The sequence below is a fragment of the Prinia subflava genome, chromosome 2 (genome assembly GCF_021018805.1).
Source record: "Prinia subflava isolate CZ2003 ecotype Zambia chromosome 2, Cam_Psub_1.2, whole genome shotgun sequence".
Taxonomy (NCBI): domain Eukaryota; kingdom Metazoa; phylum Chordata; class Aves; order Passeriformes; family Cisticolidae; genus Prinia; species Prinia subflava.
The window spans coordinates 77593932-77607424 of record NC_086248.1 but is presented as its reverse complement, the minus strand read 5'-3'; the positions used below and the strand labels follow the sequence as shown (position 1 = coordinate 77607424).

At 51.9% G+C, this 13493-nt stretch overlaps 2 protein-coding genes across 6 annotated transcripts in view; one reads left to right on the top strand and one right to left on the bottom strand.

Moving 5' to 3' along the window:
* Positions 1–2733, bottom strand: part of XPO5 (exportin 5) — a 30033-nt gene extending 27300 nt beyond the window's left edge. For 2 of the 4 annotated variants that reach the window (XM_063390644.1, XM_063390647.1), the window contains exons 1-5: positions 2479–2682; positions 2101–2222; positions 1415–1487; positions 707–844; positions 213–395 (exon numbers count right to left, since the gene is read on the bottom strand). In XM_063390644.1, coding sequence (XP_063246714.1) covers positions 213–395; positions 707–844; positions 1415–1487; positions 2101–2222; positions 2479–2583 — 621 coding nt within the window. In that variant the 5' untranslated portion in view covers positions 2584–2682. Of the gene's footprint in view, positions 1–212; positions 396–706; positions 845–1414; positions 1488–2100; positions 2223–2478 lie in introns of all 4 variants that reach the window. The other 2 variants (XM_063390646.1, XM_063390643.1) reach the window with 2 other exon arrangements.
* POLH (DNA polymerase eta) lies at positions 2659–12386 on the top strand. 2 transcript variants are annotated; one of them, XM_063390649.1, is made up of 10 exons: positions 2659–3026; positions 3125–3259; positions 3349–3590; positions 3847–4016; positions 7241–7344; positions 8191–8310; positions 8927–9050; positions 9708–9773; positions 10408–10571; positions 11355–12386. In XM_063390649.1, the coding sequence occupies exons 1-10, from the start codon at positions 2659–2661 to the stop codon at positions 12217–12219; spliced, it is 2358 nt and encodes a 785-aa protein (XP_063246719.1). In that variant the 3' UTR covers positions 12220–12386. The 2 variants fall into 2 exon arrangements, with proteins under 2 accessions (XP_063246719.1, XP_063246718.1); XM_063390648.1 differs by having other exon boundaries at positions 2892–3030.
* Positions 12387–13493: the final 1107 nt, after the last annotated feature.

Below are 13493 nucleotides of genomic sequence, written 5' to 3'. Positions count from 1 at the left end.
AGCAAAATCAAAGTATCAACACTAACACTACCAGCCTTGTGTGTTCAGTCTCTCTGATCAGTACTAACTTCCCAGGCTACAGCAAATCCCTACCTCAGAGTAGCAGCAACAAATTTCAGTTTCTGCACTTGCTTCCCCAACAATTTGCAAGCTGCATCCCAAATCCTAATTGCCTCTAGGACAGACTAAACCCAAGGGAAGGAGACTCTTACCATGCATCTGTACTTGCTGACGTTCTGCTGCAGGGCCGTTAGTAGGAAGCTGAAGATCTTTTCCATGTTCTGGGTGAGGGTTTGCTGGATATCTCGTCGCCGCTGGGTAGGTAGAGTTTGAAAAGTCACCACATCCTCTGCCAGACGTAGGAGGATGAACATCACCAGTTCTGTCTGAGTTTCCTGATGTCCCAAAGTGAAATACACTCCATCAGCACAGTCCAAACATTAAAATCTCTAGAGACTAGCTCAAAGACGTGGAGAGAAAGAAAGCATGCATGAAGACACAGGCCACATGTTGACAAAATAAACAAGCAGGATGGCCATCTCTCTGCTAAAGTCATCTCAGGAGAGCTTAATCTTACAGAGATTTTGGAGTCCATCACCAACCTGTCTCACATAACCACGAGTGATTTAGATTTTCCTCAGGATGATGGAAGACTGAACCCCATACTAAGAGCAAGCAAAAGAGACCAGACAGCTGTGTTTCATACCCCTTGCTTGGAGAGGGTATCCAGCTCCTTTAGCATGTCAGGCCAGTGCTGAGGCCATTCCCGCTTGATCATCTCCACCACAATGCGAGACAGCACATCCTTTATGTGACTTTCCTCCTCCAGGATACTTTGAGTTCCCTGTGACAGTAAGGGGACAGTTACACAAAACAGCAAGCATCAGGCACCCATAACTCTGACCTGGGAAACACAGTGTTTGCAAACATTGTAAACCACAGAAACTAAAACCAAAACAAAACACAACATTGGGCAGCTCTTCATTGCAGCTACCTTAGATGACACTCCTACGCTCCCAAGCACCCAGAGCTAATAAACTCTGGGAACCAGAAGGATTCTCCTCAAAAGAAAGTCACTTGGTCACGAGAGCAATCACAACAACAGAGAAAATATGACTAAGATAATGGCTTTAATATTTTTGCAAAGGATAAGAACATCCATAGTTACTGGATTTCCTCTTAAGACAAAAAAGTACCTTAAATATGTTATACAAGCCTCACAACTTCCTGCCATGTGAGGTAACATGGCTACTCAACTGACAAGACAGAGAAAAGCACTGAAACAACCAGAGACGCAAAGCAAAGAAGCAATGAAATGCAAAACTGAATTCAGGTCCTCTGTGCTAATTAACTGGAATATTTTTTACTTTTGCTGTCCCATTTCAGAGAACAGCCTGGGGCAACAGGTACTTACACTGGATATGAGACCCATAACATTGTTCTTTAGGTAAACTTTTTCTAGGCGAGGCATATTGTTCCAGCGGTATCTGTTAAAAATAAACAAACAAAAAGGAAACCAAGTCAAAAGATTTGTACTGATCTTTGACTTGATTCTCAAAGAACCATTGCTTCTGTACCTAAACTACAGCTCCCTGCCTCTGCCAGCACCCAATTCCTTACTAAAAAGGCTGAGTTAAAACTGCTGCTGGCAAATGGGCGTGCCCCAGCGAGGTCAACAGACACCAAAAGCAGCAGCAAAAGCACAAAGCATCAGGTCTGTAGAGGCGGCAGAGAAAGGAATCTCAGAACTGAACTAATACAAAGCCTCTTTGTTAGTAGGAGGCCAATGACACAACACTGCAAGGACCTACTGGTAACCCACTGCGCTTATTTTCGTCTTATGATGTCAACATGTCCTACAACTCAGGGAATTCACCTTCCCAACCTGCCTGATTCTCTCCTTCTTTTACAGAAAAAGAAGAAAATCCAGAGCAGGACTGCAACTCTCCTCTGCTGCAAAACAAACTCTCTGCGTCCTGAAAGAAAGTGCCTCCCTGGGGGAGGTAAGGTGCCGGAATGGGCACAGATCCCACGCCAGCGCTGGGTGGCGGCAGGCCGGGACCCTTCTCAGGCTGGGCGGCACGGGACGAGCTGACTTACTTGACCACATGCTCCAGGATCTGCAGGCCGAAGTGCCGGACGATGGCCGTCTGCGTCTTCTCCGCCAGCTTCAGCCCGCAGGGCACGCAGATGGGGCACTTCTCCTTGAACTCCTCGCAGAACTAGGGGATGCAGGGCCGGGACACGTACACGCAGTTACACACCGGGACAGGAGGTGGCAGCCCCATCCCTGGCGGAGCACGCCGGGGGACACGCGGCCGCCCCCCCACGGCTCCCAGCACCTCAGGGGACGCCCGGGACCGGCCCGCCAGGCTCTCGCTCGCCCCAGGGCCGTGCGGACGGGGCGCCCGCGTGGCCGGAGCCCGGCACCCTCCCTCCCTCCGCCCCTCTCTCCCTCCCTCCCCGACCGGGCGGTACCTTGAGGGCCTCCAGGCGGTACCGCTGCGTGGACGCCGGGTCCATGATGACGGTCACCGCCTTCACCAGCTGCTCGCAGAGGCCGCTCACCTGCTCGGCGGACATGGCGGCGGCGGCGGGCGCGCGCCACCGGCCACCCACGGGAGGGACGAGCGGGGCGGCCGGGACGCAGCTCCGCGCATGCGCCTTGGGGGGCACGGGGACACGGGGAGAACGCGGGCGCCGCGCACCGTCGCGGCGGGGACACGCGCACGCCCCACCGCGCGCCGGAGAACTACGGCTCCCGGCGTGCCCCGGGCGGAAAGTACGGGTGCCGCAAAGCAGCGGGCCGAGGCGGGGCTCTCCGCCCCACCGAGCGGGCGGTTATTCAATCATTCACTCAGTCGGGCGGGAGCCGGTGGCGGCGGCGGGATGTCGCGGGGCCGGGAGCGCGTGGTGGCCCTGGTAGACATGGACTGCTTCTTCATGCAGGTGGAGCAGCGCCTCGACCCGCAGCTGCGCGGCCGCCCCTGCGCCGTGGTGCAGTACACCGAGTGGCAGGGCGGCGGGTAGGTAGGCGAGCCGGCTTGGCGACCCCGGCTCCCCGTCCCACCCCGCTCCCCGCGGGGCCGGGCCCGCCCTGCACTTCACCTCCGTGTCTTGGCAGGATCATCGCGGTGAGCTACGAGGCGCGCGCCTTCGGCGTGTCCCGCGGGATGTGGGCGTCGGAGGCGCGGGCGCTGTGCCCCGAGCTGGCGCTGGCCCGGGTGCCACAGGCGCGGGGCAAGGCGGACCTCACACGGTGAGAGCGGGGGCCAGGGGTGGCGGCGGCGGCGCGGGCCTCCCTGGTGGCGCGGGGCGGCGGCTGAGCCCGTGCCCGCCGCCCGGCAGGTACCGGGAGGCCAGCGCCGAGGTGATGCAGGTGCTGTCGCGCTTCGCCGCCATCGAGCGCGCGAGCATCGACGAGGCGTACCTGGACCTGACGGGCAGCGCGCGCCACCGGCTGCGCGAGCTGCGCGGGCGCCCCCTGGCGGCCGCGCTGCTGCCCAGCACCTTCGTGCAGGGACTGCCCGGAGAGCCCGGCCCCGAGCGCGGCGGGAAGGGCGCGCGCCCGGCCGATCCCGGCGGGAAGGGTACGCACCGACCCCGGGAAGGGTCCGCTCCGCCTGCTTTGTCTCCCCTGAATCGAGAGCGTGCTAAATGCGGTCTGTGGTTTCCGCAGTTAATGGCTTTTAAGGTGCCTGCTTCTCCTCCCTGTGGGTGGAATGCGCTTACCAGAAGCCTGTGGCTGCTGCCTGGGACTGGCTGATGCTGCGGGTCCCTTTGCTGGGCTCAGCAAGAAATGCCATATCGTGTTCCCTTGTGATCCCTTTTGTGTCCTTTTTCTAGAGGAGCTGCGGCAGCGTGGTTTGGACGAGTGGCTGGCGTCACTGTCTTTCGATAACCCTGACTGTCCTGACCTGCAGCTGACCATGGGCGCAGTAATTGTGGAAGAAATTAGGGTGGCAGTGGAAGCAGCGACTGGATTCAGGTGTTCAGCTGGCATCTCGCACAACAAGGTACATGCATAACACATCAGCTGGATTTCTTCTGGGTAGCAGAGTCAGAACATGCTGTAGATGCCCTCCTATACTTACAAGTGTCCTGTAGAAGGTGAGCCAAGCTGGGAATGCAAGTATTTGTGATCACACCTTCGGAGAAATTGTAAGACATTTGGAAATGGGAGGAGTTGTTTCCCCAGAGCTGTGGCCTAGGCAGTCAGCAATCTGGAATTGTGTCCAATCTGCCTGGATTCCTGGTGTACCCTAATGAGTGAGCTCATTAGGAACAAAAGGGGTTTAAGTCCTCCAGAAGTGTTTTCTGTAGAAAAACCACAAGCATAAAGCAGGTAATCTTCACCTTGAGTTTCAGGCAACAGTCACTGTAGCTAGTTTTACTGAAACAAATTCCCAGCTACTTTGTGGCAGAAGAACACCAGATTGGGGCACTGAGGTGAGCTGCGTTGCTTTTTGTCTTTCTGGTGAGTCAGTGTTTACCCTGCTGGCCGTGGGGATTTGGGTGATGCTCAGCCAGCTGCTGAGAGCAGCCACAGGAGCCCTTGGTGCATGACAGCAGCTGCAGAAACGAACGGACTTTGATGACTTTGATGCTATAGCTACAGAGGGTTTCCTGCCGGGTGAAAGGCAGGGTGCTTTACTGAGAGCATCTCTTTTGTTCTGCAGAAGAGGGGTTTACACAGATATGACTTTATAAAGGCAGGCTCTCACTTACTTAAAAAAAAAAAAAGAAAATTAAGACTAAATGGACACTTTGGAGTTCAAGCAAGATATATTTCATCTTAGACTGTTGCAGAAACATCTGATACTATTTCCAGCTGAATACAGGGACTGGAACTGGTTCTGCACTGGCTCAGTTTGAATCTAGAGCAGACTGTGAGGCAGAAATGAGCTAGCTGAGGCAGGTCACTGATGTAGAAGTTTCCAGTGGAAGGTATGTTCAATTTGCCTTTTTGCTTTCCTTAATCAAGAGTAACAGAGAACTTCCCTGGTATTCCTAGCTGCTTCTCCCAGCTTCCACTTTCTATGCCAGCTTTTTTTTTTTTTTTTTTGAGAGAGAGTAAGGACATTATGAGGTACTGGGCTGTCCCTGAAGAACTGTGTCTCTGTAGCAGCAAGCACAGTGCAGAGATCACCATAGCACACTTGTGGCCATGCAGAACACTGTGCAGAACACTGTGCTGTACTTCCACAGCTCACCTCGGTGGGTACAAACTTTTTCTGCAGAACAAAAGGGGTGCTCTCAGTAAAGCACCCTGCCTTTCACCCGGCAGGAAACCCTCTGTAGCTATAGCATCAAAGTCATCAAAGTCCGTTTGTTTCTGCAGCTGCTGTCATGCACCAAGAGCTCCTGTGGCTGCTCTCAGCAGCTGGCTGAGCATCACCCAAATCCCCACGGCCAGCAGGGTAAACAGTAACTCACCACAAAGAGGAAAAGCAACCCAGCTCACCTCAGTGCCCCAATCTGGTGTTCTTCTGCCACCGAGTTGATAAGAAATTGTGTCAGTAAAACCATTCTCAGGCTACAGTGACTCAAGGTGAAGATTACCTGCTTTATGCTTGTATTTCTACAGAAAACTCTCCCAAGGAACTGCTCTTTCCAATGAGGTACCTTGTTAGAATACACCAGGAGCCCAGATGATGAACGAGACCAAGAAATTTGGAAGCATCTGGAGGATAACAGCACGGTTTTCTCAAGAACCACTCATGCCAAGTTCTTATGTGCCCTTTTTGACAGCATAAGTGGCCAAATGTGCAGGAAAAACTACAGATGTGAGGTTAAGGTTTCTAACACACCTCACCCTGAGCTGAATAACCTGATGATGACACTGTAACAGACAACATGACTGAAGTTGTCTGAAGGGCATGCATCTAGCTGAAGAAAATATCAGCTTCCCATAATGATTTTGTTCAGTGAGTTACACTCAAATTGGGATGTTTAGAATGGGATCCTGGGGGGATCTGTCTGAGGTCTACTAAGAGCCACTATTTTCACTGAAGCCTACAGAGAGGGAACAACTGTATGAATTGAGGTGTTGCACAGATGGGGCTCAGGGCCTGGGCTGTGAAAGTTCTGAGATGAAATTAGAATCGAAAATTCTGAGCTTGAAGAAGCTTAGAATCAGTCTGAAATCACCAAACAGTACTTCTTATGCTCCTCTTATGCTCACTGACTGTTTTTGTGGTTTATAGAAAAAAGCAACCAGCAGGATTTTGGCTAAGTCACACTAAGTCAGGAAGTAGCCTGGAGTGGTTGTGGACAAGCAGCAGGATGAGTCAGTAATAGAAGTGCTCTTGTAGAAGTGCCAAATCCTGTTTCAGCATGTGCAGTTTACAGAAGGTGTCAGAAAAAGTAAATGATTTCTCCCCATGAAGTCTCAGTGATTGGTTTGGTTTACAGCACGTCACTTTATGAGGTGGGTAACCTTGGAAGTCTCCAGCCAGACAAGAAAAACAGTGTTTGGATATCTGAAAATGGATCTACTTTGTCTAGAAACAAGTTCAAATGTATGTAAGCCTGTAAAATGAGCTGTTAATAAAGATTGTAGCTCAATAGGCAGGCAAGAAATTTTGCTTAGTTACAGGATGTGTGGCAAAGCAGTGAAAGAGGAAGTTATTAGGGTTGTTCAATAAAACCTCAAACACCCAGCTAAACGTATTTCAAACTGGTCTGTGTATTTTTGACCCTGTGGTGACTTAGAGTGGGAAGGGAAGCTGTATAGGAGAATATGCCTTCCAGGCTAGCAATTCTGCATTTTAAAGGTTTCCTTTTGCAGCACTATGCTGCTGCAAACCTCACAGAGAGAAAATTAAAACAGTGGCATTGAGAAAAAACAAGACAAACACAGAAAATGAAGGAAAAGTCATAGTGAGAGACATAGCCTGGGGAGGACTATGGCCATGCTGTGGAAGCTCTAGCATGCTTGCCTGATGGAAAACTATAGCAACCACAACAGATGATAGACCTTTAGCCTGGAGTAGGAGTCCAGCAATTCACAGAACTAAAGCCTGGAAGCAGCTTTGCTTTCAGAGTACCCAGCTAGTGCATGTGGAATCCTGAGGTAGATGCTGCCGAAGAGCAAGCAGTGGTGCACCCTGCACATATTCCTAGCAGCGATTCTGAGGGCAGCTCTTAGAGGTGCTGCAGCACAAGCTGTTGGGTAGAGTCACGTTAGGCCAGTGCATGGTGTGTAATAACCGAGTTTCCACCCTCTTCTGTGTTACAGACACTGGCAAAACTGGCCTGTGGGTTGAACAAGCCCAACCGGCAGACCCTGGTGTCCGCACGATTCGTGCCGCAGCTCTTCAGCCAGCTGCCCGTCAGCAGCATGTAAGTACCAGGGAGCTGCTGCCTCAGTGCAGCCCGCGGCGCTCTGGCCACAGCAGCACAGCAATTTGATGCTCACTGATAGCAGCCAGCAGGAGCCAGCAAAGGCTCTCAGCTCCACAGTGAGTGGTTGTCAATGCTCCTGGCAAACAGAGGGAGTCCCACCAGTGATCCCTCATGGCTGTGAGCGACAATTCAGGGGGAGTGTACTCGGGAAGTTGCAGCCCTGCTGGTGAAGGGACCACAATCCAAAAGCCCGCTAGCAGCCTGTGGGCATCCTTTCCCAGGGTAAGGCTGTGCTAAGCCAGAAGCAGCTGTGGGCAAGGAGGCCACAGCTGTTCCCCAGTGTGAGTGACAGCTGTGCTCACAGAGAGCAGATGTAGTTTGCTTCTGAGCATCCACACTGTGCACAAGTACTTTTCCTGGTGTAGGGAAGTGTTACCAGCACCGCTGCTCCAGAGGAATGGATCCCTAATCGTGCTTTCCAGACCTGCACTGCTGTTCTCTGCCTTCTGTGTCTTGCAAGGGATGGAGAGGGATGTGTGTAGGAAAAGGGTCCTGTCTGTGTAGGAAGAAGGAAGCTGTATGTGAGGCATTCTTCAGAGCATGGTTTAGGATCAGATGGAGCTGAGGGAGAAGCTGGGGGACCCAAGGAGCAGTTTCTACATCAACTCCTATGTGTCCTCTTACTATGAGCAGAAGAGCTGTTACGTGCCAAGTGTTCCTTTGTCCTGCTAGTTCCTAGCAGCTTCTAGCTGTCCTCATGTAGGAACAACTGCTGCAACGAGACTTGTCAGAGTCTCCTTATGATGCTTCATTTATGTTTTTTTCTTTGTTTCTCTGCCATAGCCGTAACCTGGGAGGCAAGCTTGGCACTGCTATCACAGACATCCTGGGAGTAGAGTACATCGGGGAGCTGACACAGTTCAGTGAGACTGAGCTCCAGACACATTTTGGAGACAAAACTGGGTAATGATGAACTACTCACCACAACTTGGCTCTTGGCAGAAATTGAGACTTCCTTTCAGTCACAGAATCTTTTAGATTGTTCTGCCTTAATTAGGAAGGTTGGAAGGTAAAACTTCAAGGAACATCTTTGGGAAGCCTTGATCTGTCAGGCCCACAGCAGGTTTCCAGTCTTGCCTGCTCCCAGGCATCCTCCCAGGATAAAATTTTGCTTATCAGCCAGTGTCTCAGCCTTCCTCTACAGCATCCAGGAATGGGGTCAAAGAGCTGGTCCTGCAGGCTGGGAAGAGGTCAGTCTAGAGAGTCTCATTGCAGAGGAAATTACAAGGCTGGACTGGAGGCTGAAACACAACTTCTGGGCCTAGAACAGTGGTGGGACTGCCCTGCGGACTGGTGAACTGTTGCCACTTCAGGAGAAGAGGTGGAGGAGTTGTGCTGACAGGCAGTTGTGGCCTGAAGGAATTCTGCCTGTTCAGCTCTGGCTGCAGCTGTAGAGCTGAGGATGAGACAGTCACAGCTTGTACTGAGCTGAAAGCAGGGCTCAGCAGGAGACTGACATGCTGCCCAGTGATGCCTGTCTGTAGCTGCCTTAACCTCATGCTTTCCCTGTGGCTTTCAGGTCTTGGCTCTATGACTTGTGCAGAGGAATTGAAGAGGAACCTGTAAAAAACCGGTACCTGCCCCAGTCTATTGGCTGCAGCAAGAATTTCCCTGGGAAGTCAGCCCTGGCCACACAGAAGGCGGTAGGAGAAGCCTCCATCTAGCATAAGGCTTGGCTTTCACACTGGAGAAGATAAGAATACTAAAAACTGAGACTAGCTTGAAAAACTGCAGCTTTTCTGCACAATTATGTCCTGAAACTCAGACTAGAGGCCTAGTGGGAGAAGGTGGTTTGAGCTCTGGAAATCCCTGTTGACAGAAATGTATTGACAAGCTCCTGCACAAAGAGGTCCATCCTGGTTGTAATTTCCATGAGCAAAAGGCCTGTGCTGTTCAAAAGTTACTCATAGTGCCAAGCTTCAAGAGCATCGTTGCTAGAGGGAAGGTAACTAGCTCAAAGAAAGAGGCAGGATGTGCTTTAGCTGTTATCTGGGGTGAGGTTCCCACTGAGCTGTAGAAAGATGGAAAGAGAAATCCAGGACAGGGAACCTCAATTACTTGACAAAGTCTAGTAGTAACACTGCAGGGTTTGTATGGTATCTACAATGTCATTGCCTGCAGTGTTGAATCTCAGCTGCACTGATTTCTCAAGGTCTGCTACAGATATGGGGCCTTACAATAGTCTGTCCATTCCAGTCTGATCCCCCACCAGCATTCCCCAGTGTGCAGAGCATTGCTCTGGTGTTGTGTTACTGCTGTGAGCAGAGGCCCAACCTGTCTTTTACCTTTGCTTTGTCCAGGTGCAGCACTGGCTCCTGCAGCTGGCCTTGGAGCTGGAGTCCAGACTGAACAAGGACAGGAGCCAGGTAAGGAGGGGAGGCAAGCAGGGCACGCAGTGCATTTGCATCATGAGTGGTTTGCAGGAGGCTGAGGGTGGTATGTGGGAGGGGAGGAACTCTGCTCATCCACAGATGTGTGCCTATGTGCTGAGGTGTCCCAAGCAGAGAGGTGTGCAGGAGCATGGCCAGGCAGGATGGTTTTGCCCCAGAACACTGCAGGGTTAAGAACAATCCTTGTCCCGTGCTTTAGGATACAGGGATCTGCAAGCCACTGCACCTTCCTTCTGCTGCACTCCTGCTCCCTTGCAAGCCCTTTGCTGACACAGGTGTGCCTGTGGGCTCCTATGACAATGGTAGGCTGCAGGCCAGGGTGGGAGCAATCCACCAGCTTTGGCACTGCAGTGGGGCCCAAAGAAGTGTGGAGCTGCCTTTGAGGGAAAGGTCTAGCTGCTTCCCATCCTGCGTGGCACAGTTGTGCAAGCACATGTTGTGTATCCCATCCCTTGGCAATCAGACTGGGCAGGACGTGTTGTTCCACCCCACATCGAGAGAAGGCAGGGTGTGGGGGCTGGGGAGGGCTCCAGGCAGGGAACAGTCCCCTCGGCTGTTCCTGCCCCTTCCTGCAGGAGTCGCTGGAAGCACAGCTCTGCTCTCCCGGCAGAACCGCCGCGTGGCCCGGCAGCTGATGGTGGTGATCCGCCAGCAAGGGGACACCCGCGTGTCACGTCTGTGCGCCCTGTCCCGCTATGACGCGCAGAAAATGTGCAACGACGCCTTCACCCTCATCCAAAACTGCAACGTGGCTGGGGCTCACCAGGCAGCATGGTGAGTGTGGGACAAAGTGGGTCACCTCTGTCAGGACTGGTTCTTATGTGGGAGGTACTGGACGAGCCAGAGACCTGTTGGAAAGGAACTCAGGTTAATTTGAGTGGCAGGAAAAGTGATTCCCAGCACCCTCACGGTAAAGTGAGGTAGTGTCCTCCTTGTAGCAGGAGGACAGCCTGGCCTCTTCTGGCCCCACATCTGGTGAGACACTTCTGTATTTGGAGCTGAGGATTGCTACTGGCTGGGGTTTGTCCAGCTGGAGCGAGGCTGTCCTGGCCCTGCTGGGCTGAAGAAGTTAGCTAAGCCTTGTTGTCCTACCCTAAAGACAAAGCTTTTTGTGAGGAAGCCATTAGGGCAGGAAGAAAAATGAAAATGCACAACTCCTGTCTTCAGTGTTTCCTTATTCTTTCTGCTCTGCAGTGAAGGCAAGAAAGTCCTGTCAAAGTCTGACAAGGCTGCTGCTCCCCTAGGGCTCTCTCATCTCACAGCAGCTTCAACCTGTAGTGGACTGAAAGTCCACACGGGCAGTTGGCAGCTCCTGCTCCAATGCCCTTCCTTTGGAAGTTGCTGCTTTGGAAAGAGGGGTTCTACTTTGCCCAGCACAGCCTGCAGTGTCTGTTCTGGACGTAGCAATACTTTGTCAGAGCAAACATCTCTCCCGCCCCTTGTCAGGCACTACAGTTCCTCTGTCTGTGAATGCTGTGTATTGTTTAAAGTCTTACCTCAAAAGATTTCTTGCTTTCCAGGCTAGTGTCTGAGCTGATGTTGATATGTCCTTTGCAGGTCTCCACCGCTGATTTCAGTGCAACTCTCGGCAAGCAAGTTCTCGGAGCCTGTCACCCTCTCTACAGGCATTGCCACCTTCCTGACGGGTGATACCCAGCCTGATGACACTGCCACCACCAGCCAAAATGCCACGTCTTGTGGGAGGGCCAGGGTCAAGTTCTTTAGGAGCCCGAGCAAAGAGCTTCGGCAGAAGCCAGCTAGTGCTATTGAGTCATTCTTCCAAAAGGCAGCAGAACGGCAGCCGGCACAGACAGCGGCAGCAACCAGCTCGCCCACTGGTGCCACTGCAGAGTCAGCTGTGCCCAGCTCCCCTGAGCACCAAGAGAGAGCTGCTGTTGGCTTGCGTGTTGGACTTCCCTCTCTGCAGTGTGACCTGAAGGCCCCTGTGAAGCAGAGTCCCAGCGATGCCAGCCCTGCTTCTCTGTATGAGAGGCTTTCCCGGGAGAAGTTGCCATCAGATGCTGCACAAACACCCTCAACTCCACCCAGCTCCAGGACCCTTCTGAAATTACAACCAGCTATGGAGGGAAATGAGAATTTGCCACCCTCTCCTGAGCTCACCCTGCCGCCTCCTGCCTCTCCAGGTGACCAGCAGCGCTGTGAGAAGTGTGGCCAGCTTGTGCTGGTGTGGGAGTTCCCAGAGCACATGGATTACCACTTTGCTCTGGAGCTGCAAAGCTCTTTCCTGGAGCCCAGCCCTCCCATTGCTCCAGAAGCAGCTCCCAATGCAAAGACTGTGACTTCCAGGTCTCCTGCCAAGGGAAAGAACAAGGCCAAGACTCCAGCAGGATCTAGTGCAAAACGACCCAAAGAAGCTGTGACAAGAACTTTAGATTTTTTCTTTAAGCCCTTACCTCCTTAACTCCCAGCCACAATGGGTGTTTTTAAAGAATCGGGTTTTTTAAAGAATCGGGTTTTTTAAAGAATCAGTGTTTTTAAAGAATCAGTGTTTTTAAATATGGTTAAAAGTTTTTATATTGCCTTTCAGGTTTTAATGCCAAGAAGTCTAATAAATTATCTCCACCCCAAGTCCAAGAGGAACTGGAACTCATGAGTTGTGTAGATGTAGCCAGTTCAGCTGGTGGCAGCTAAGCCTGCCTCTGCCTGCCTGGTGCTACTAGAAGCTGCATGGTACTCTCACCTACACTTCTTGCCATAGGTATTTCCATGGCATCATTGCTCAGTAATTCTGTTCCTCCTACAAAAGCAGCCACTGTAAGTGCAGCAGCTTATCCAGGGAATCTCCAGCTAAGCCTTGGCTTGAACCTCTGTCTAATCACTCAATATGAAATCTTCAGCTCATGATTCTACTCTGGCTGCAGTTTTAGGCTTTGCCCTTACTGTGTTATTTATATGTGCTGTCTTAGCCCTGTTGCTCCTTCTCCCCTCCACCTGGAAGACACAGGTTTTTATTCCTTCCTTCCCACACCCAGCATTTATGTTATACATGGTTTGGCAAATCCCTCTCTAGCAGTCCATTGCATGATGCCTATAGGCAGCTCAGGAGCACACAAGAAAGACTGCTCCTGTCATAAAGATCTGAGGAAGCAGTAGCTGCATGTACATACTTTGTGGTGGGCTTTTTGAAAACTTTGCATTAATTCATAATAATTGCTATTGAGACGTAAATAGTCTACTGCTAGAGCCTTCACTAGATGGGATAGAAAACATGCCAAGAGTCAAAACCCACTGTGAAAGCTTTTGTCCACTGTAGAGTGCATAACCACATTTTTCCTCCTCCCCAGACTCTGAATGATACTGGATACAACTTGCTGACAGGTGCCTGTTCTGTGCTCTGTCAAATGACTTGTTCAGCTCTGTGGGCCACAGCTCGCAGTAAAGAGGACACTCCAGAGCTCCACAGATCACAACAGACAACAAAGCTGAGTGTCATGGACAGGACAAGCAGGCACTGAGGGTGAGAGTGGCTCCAGGGCAAGAGAAGTGCTTCCCCTCAGCTGCCCGGCAGGGCTCAGCTCTGCTACACTGTGAACTGCCTGGAGCCCGCCAGAAACTTTGCTGCCAATAATTTGAACGTGGCTCTTAGGGAGGGGGGAAAGAATGTGCCACGTCAAGGCAGCACTGGGTGGGGTTAGGAAACATATTGCAGGGAGTTTCATCAGCTGCAACTTCCCT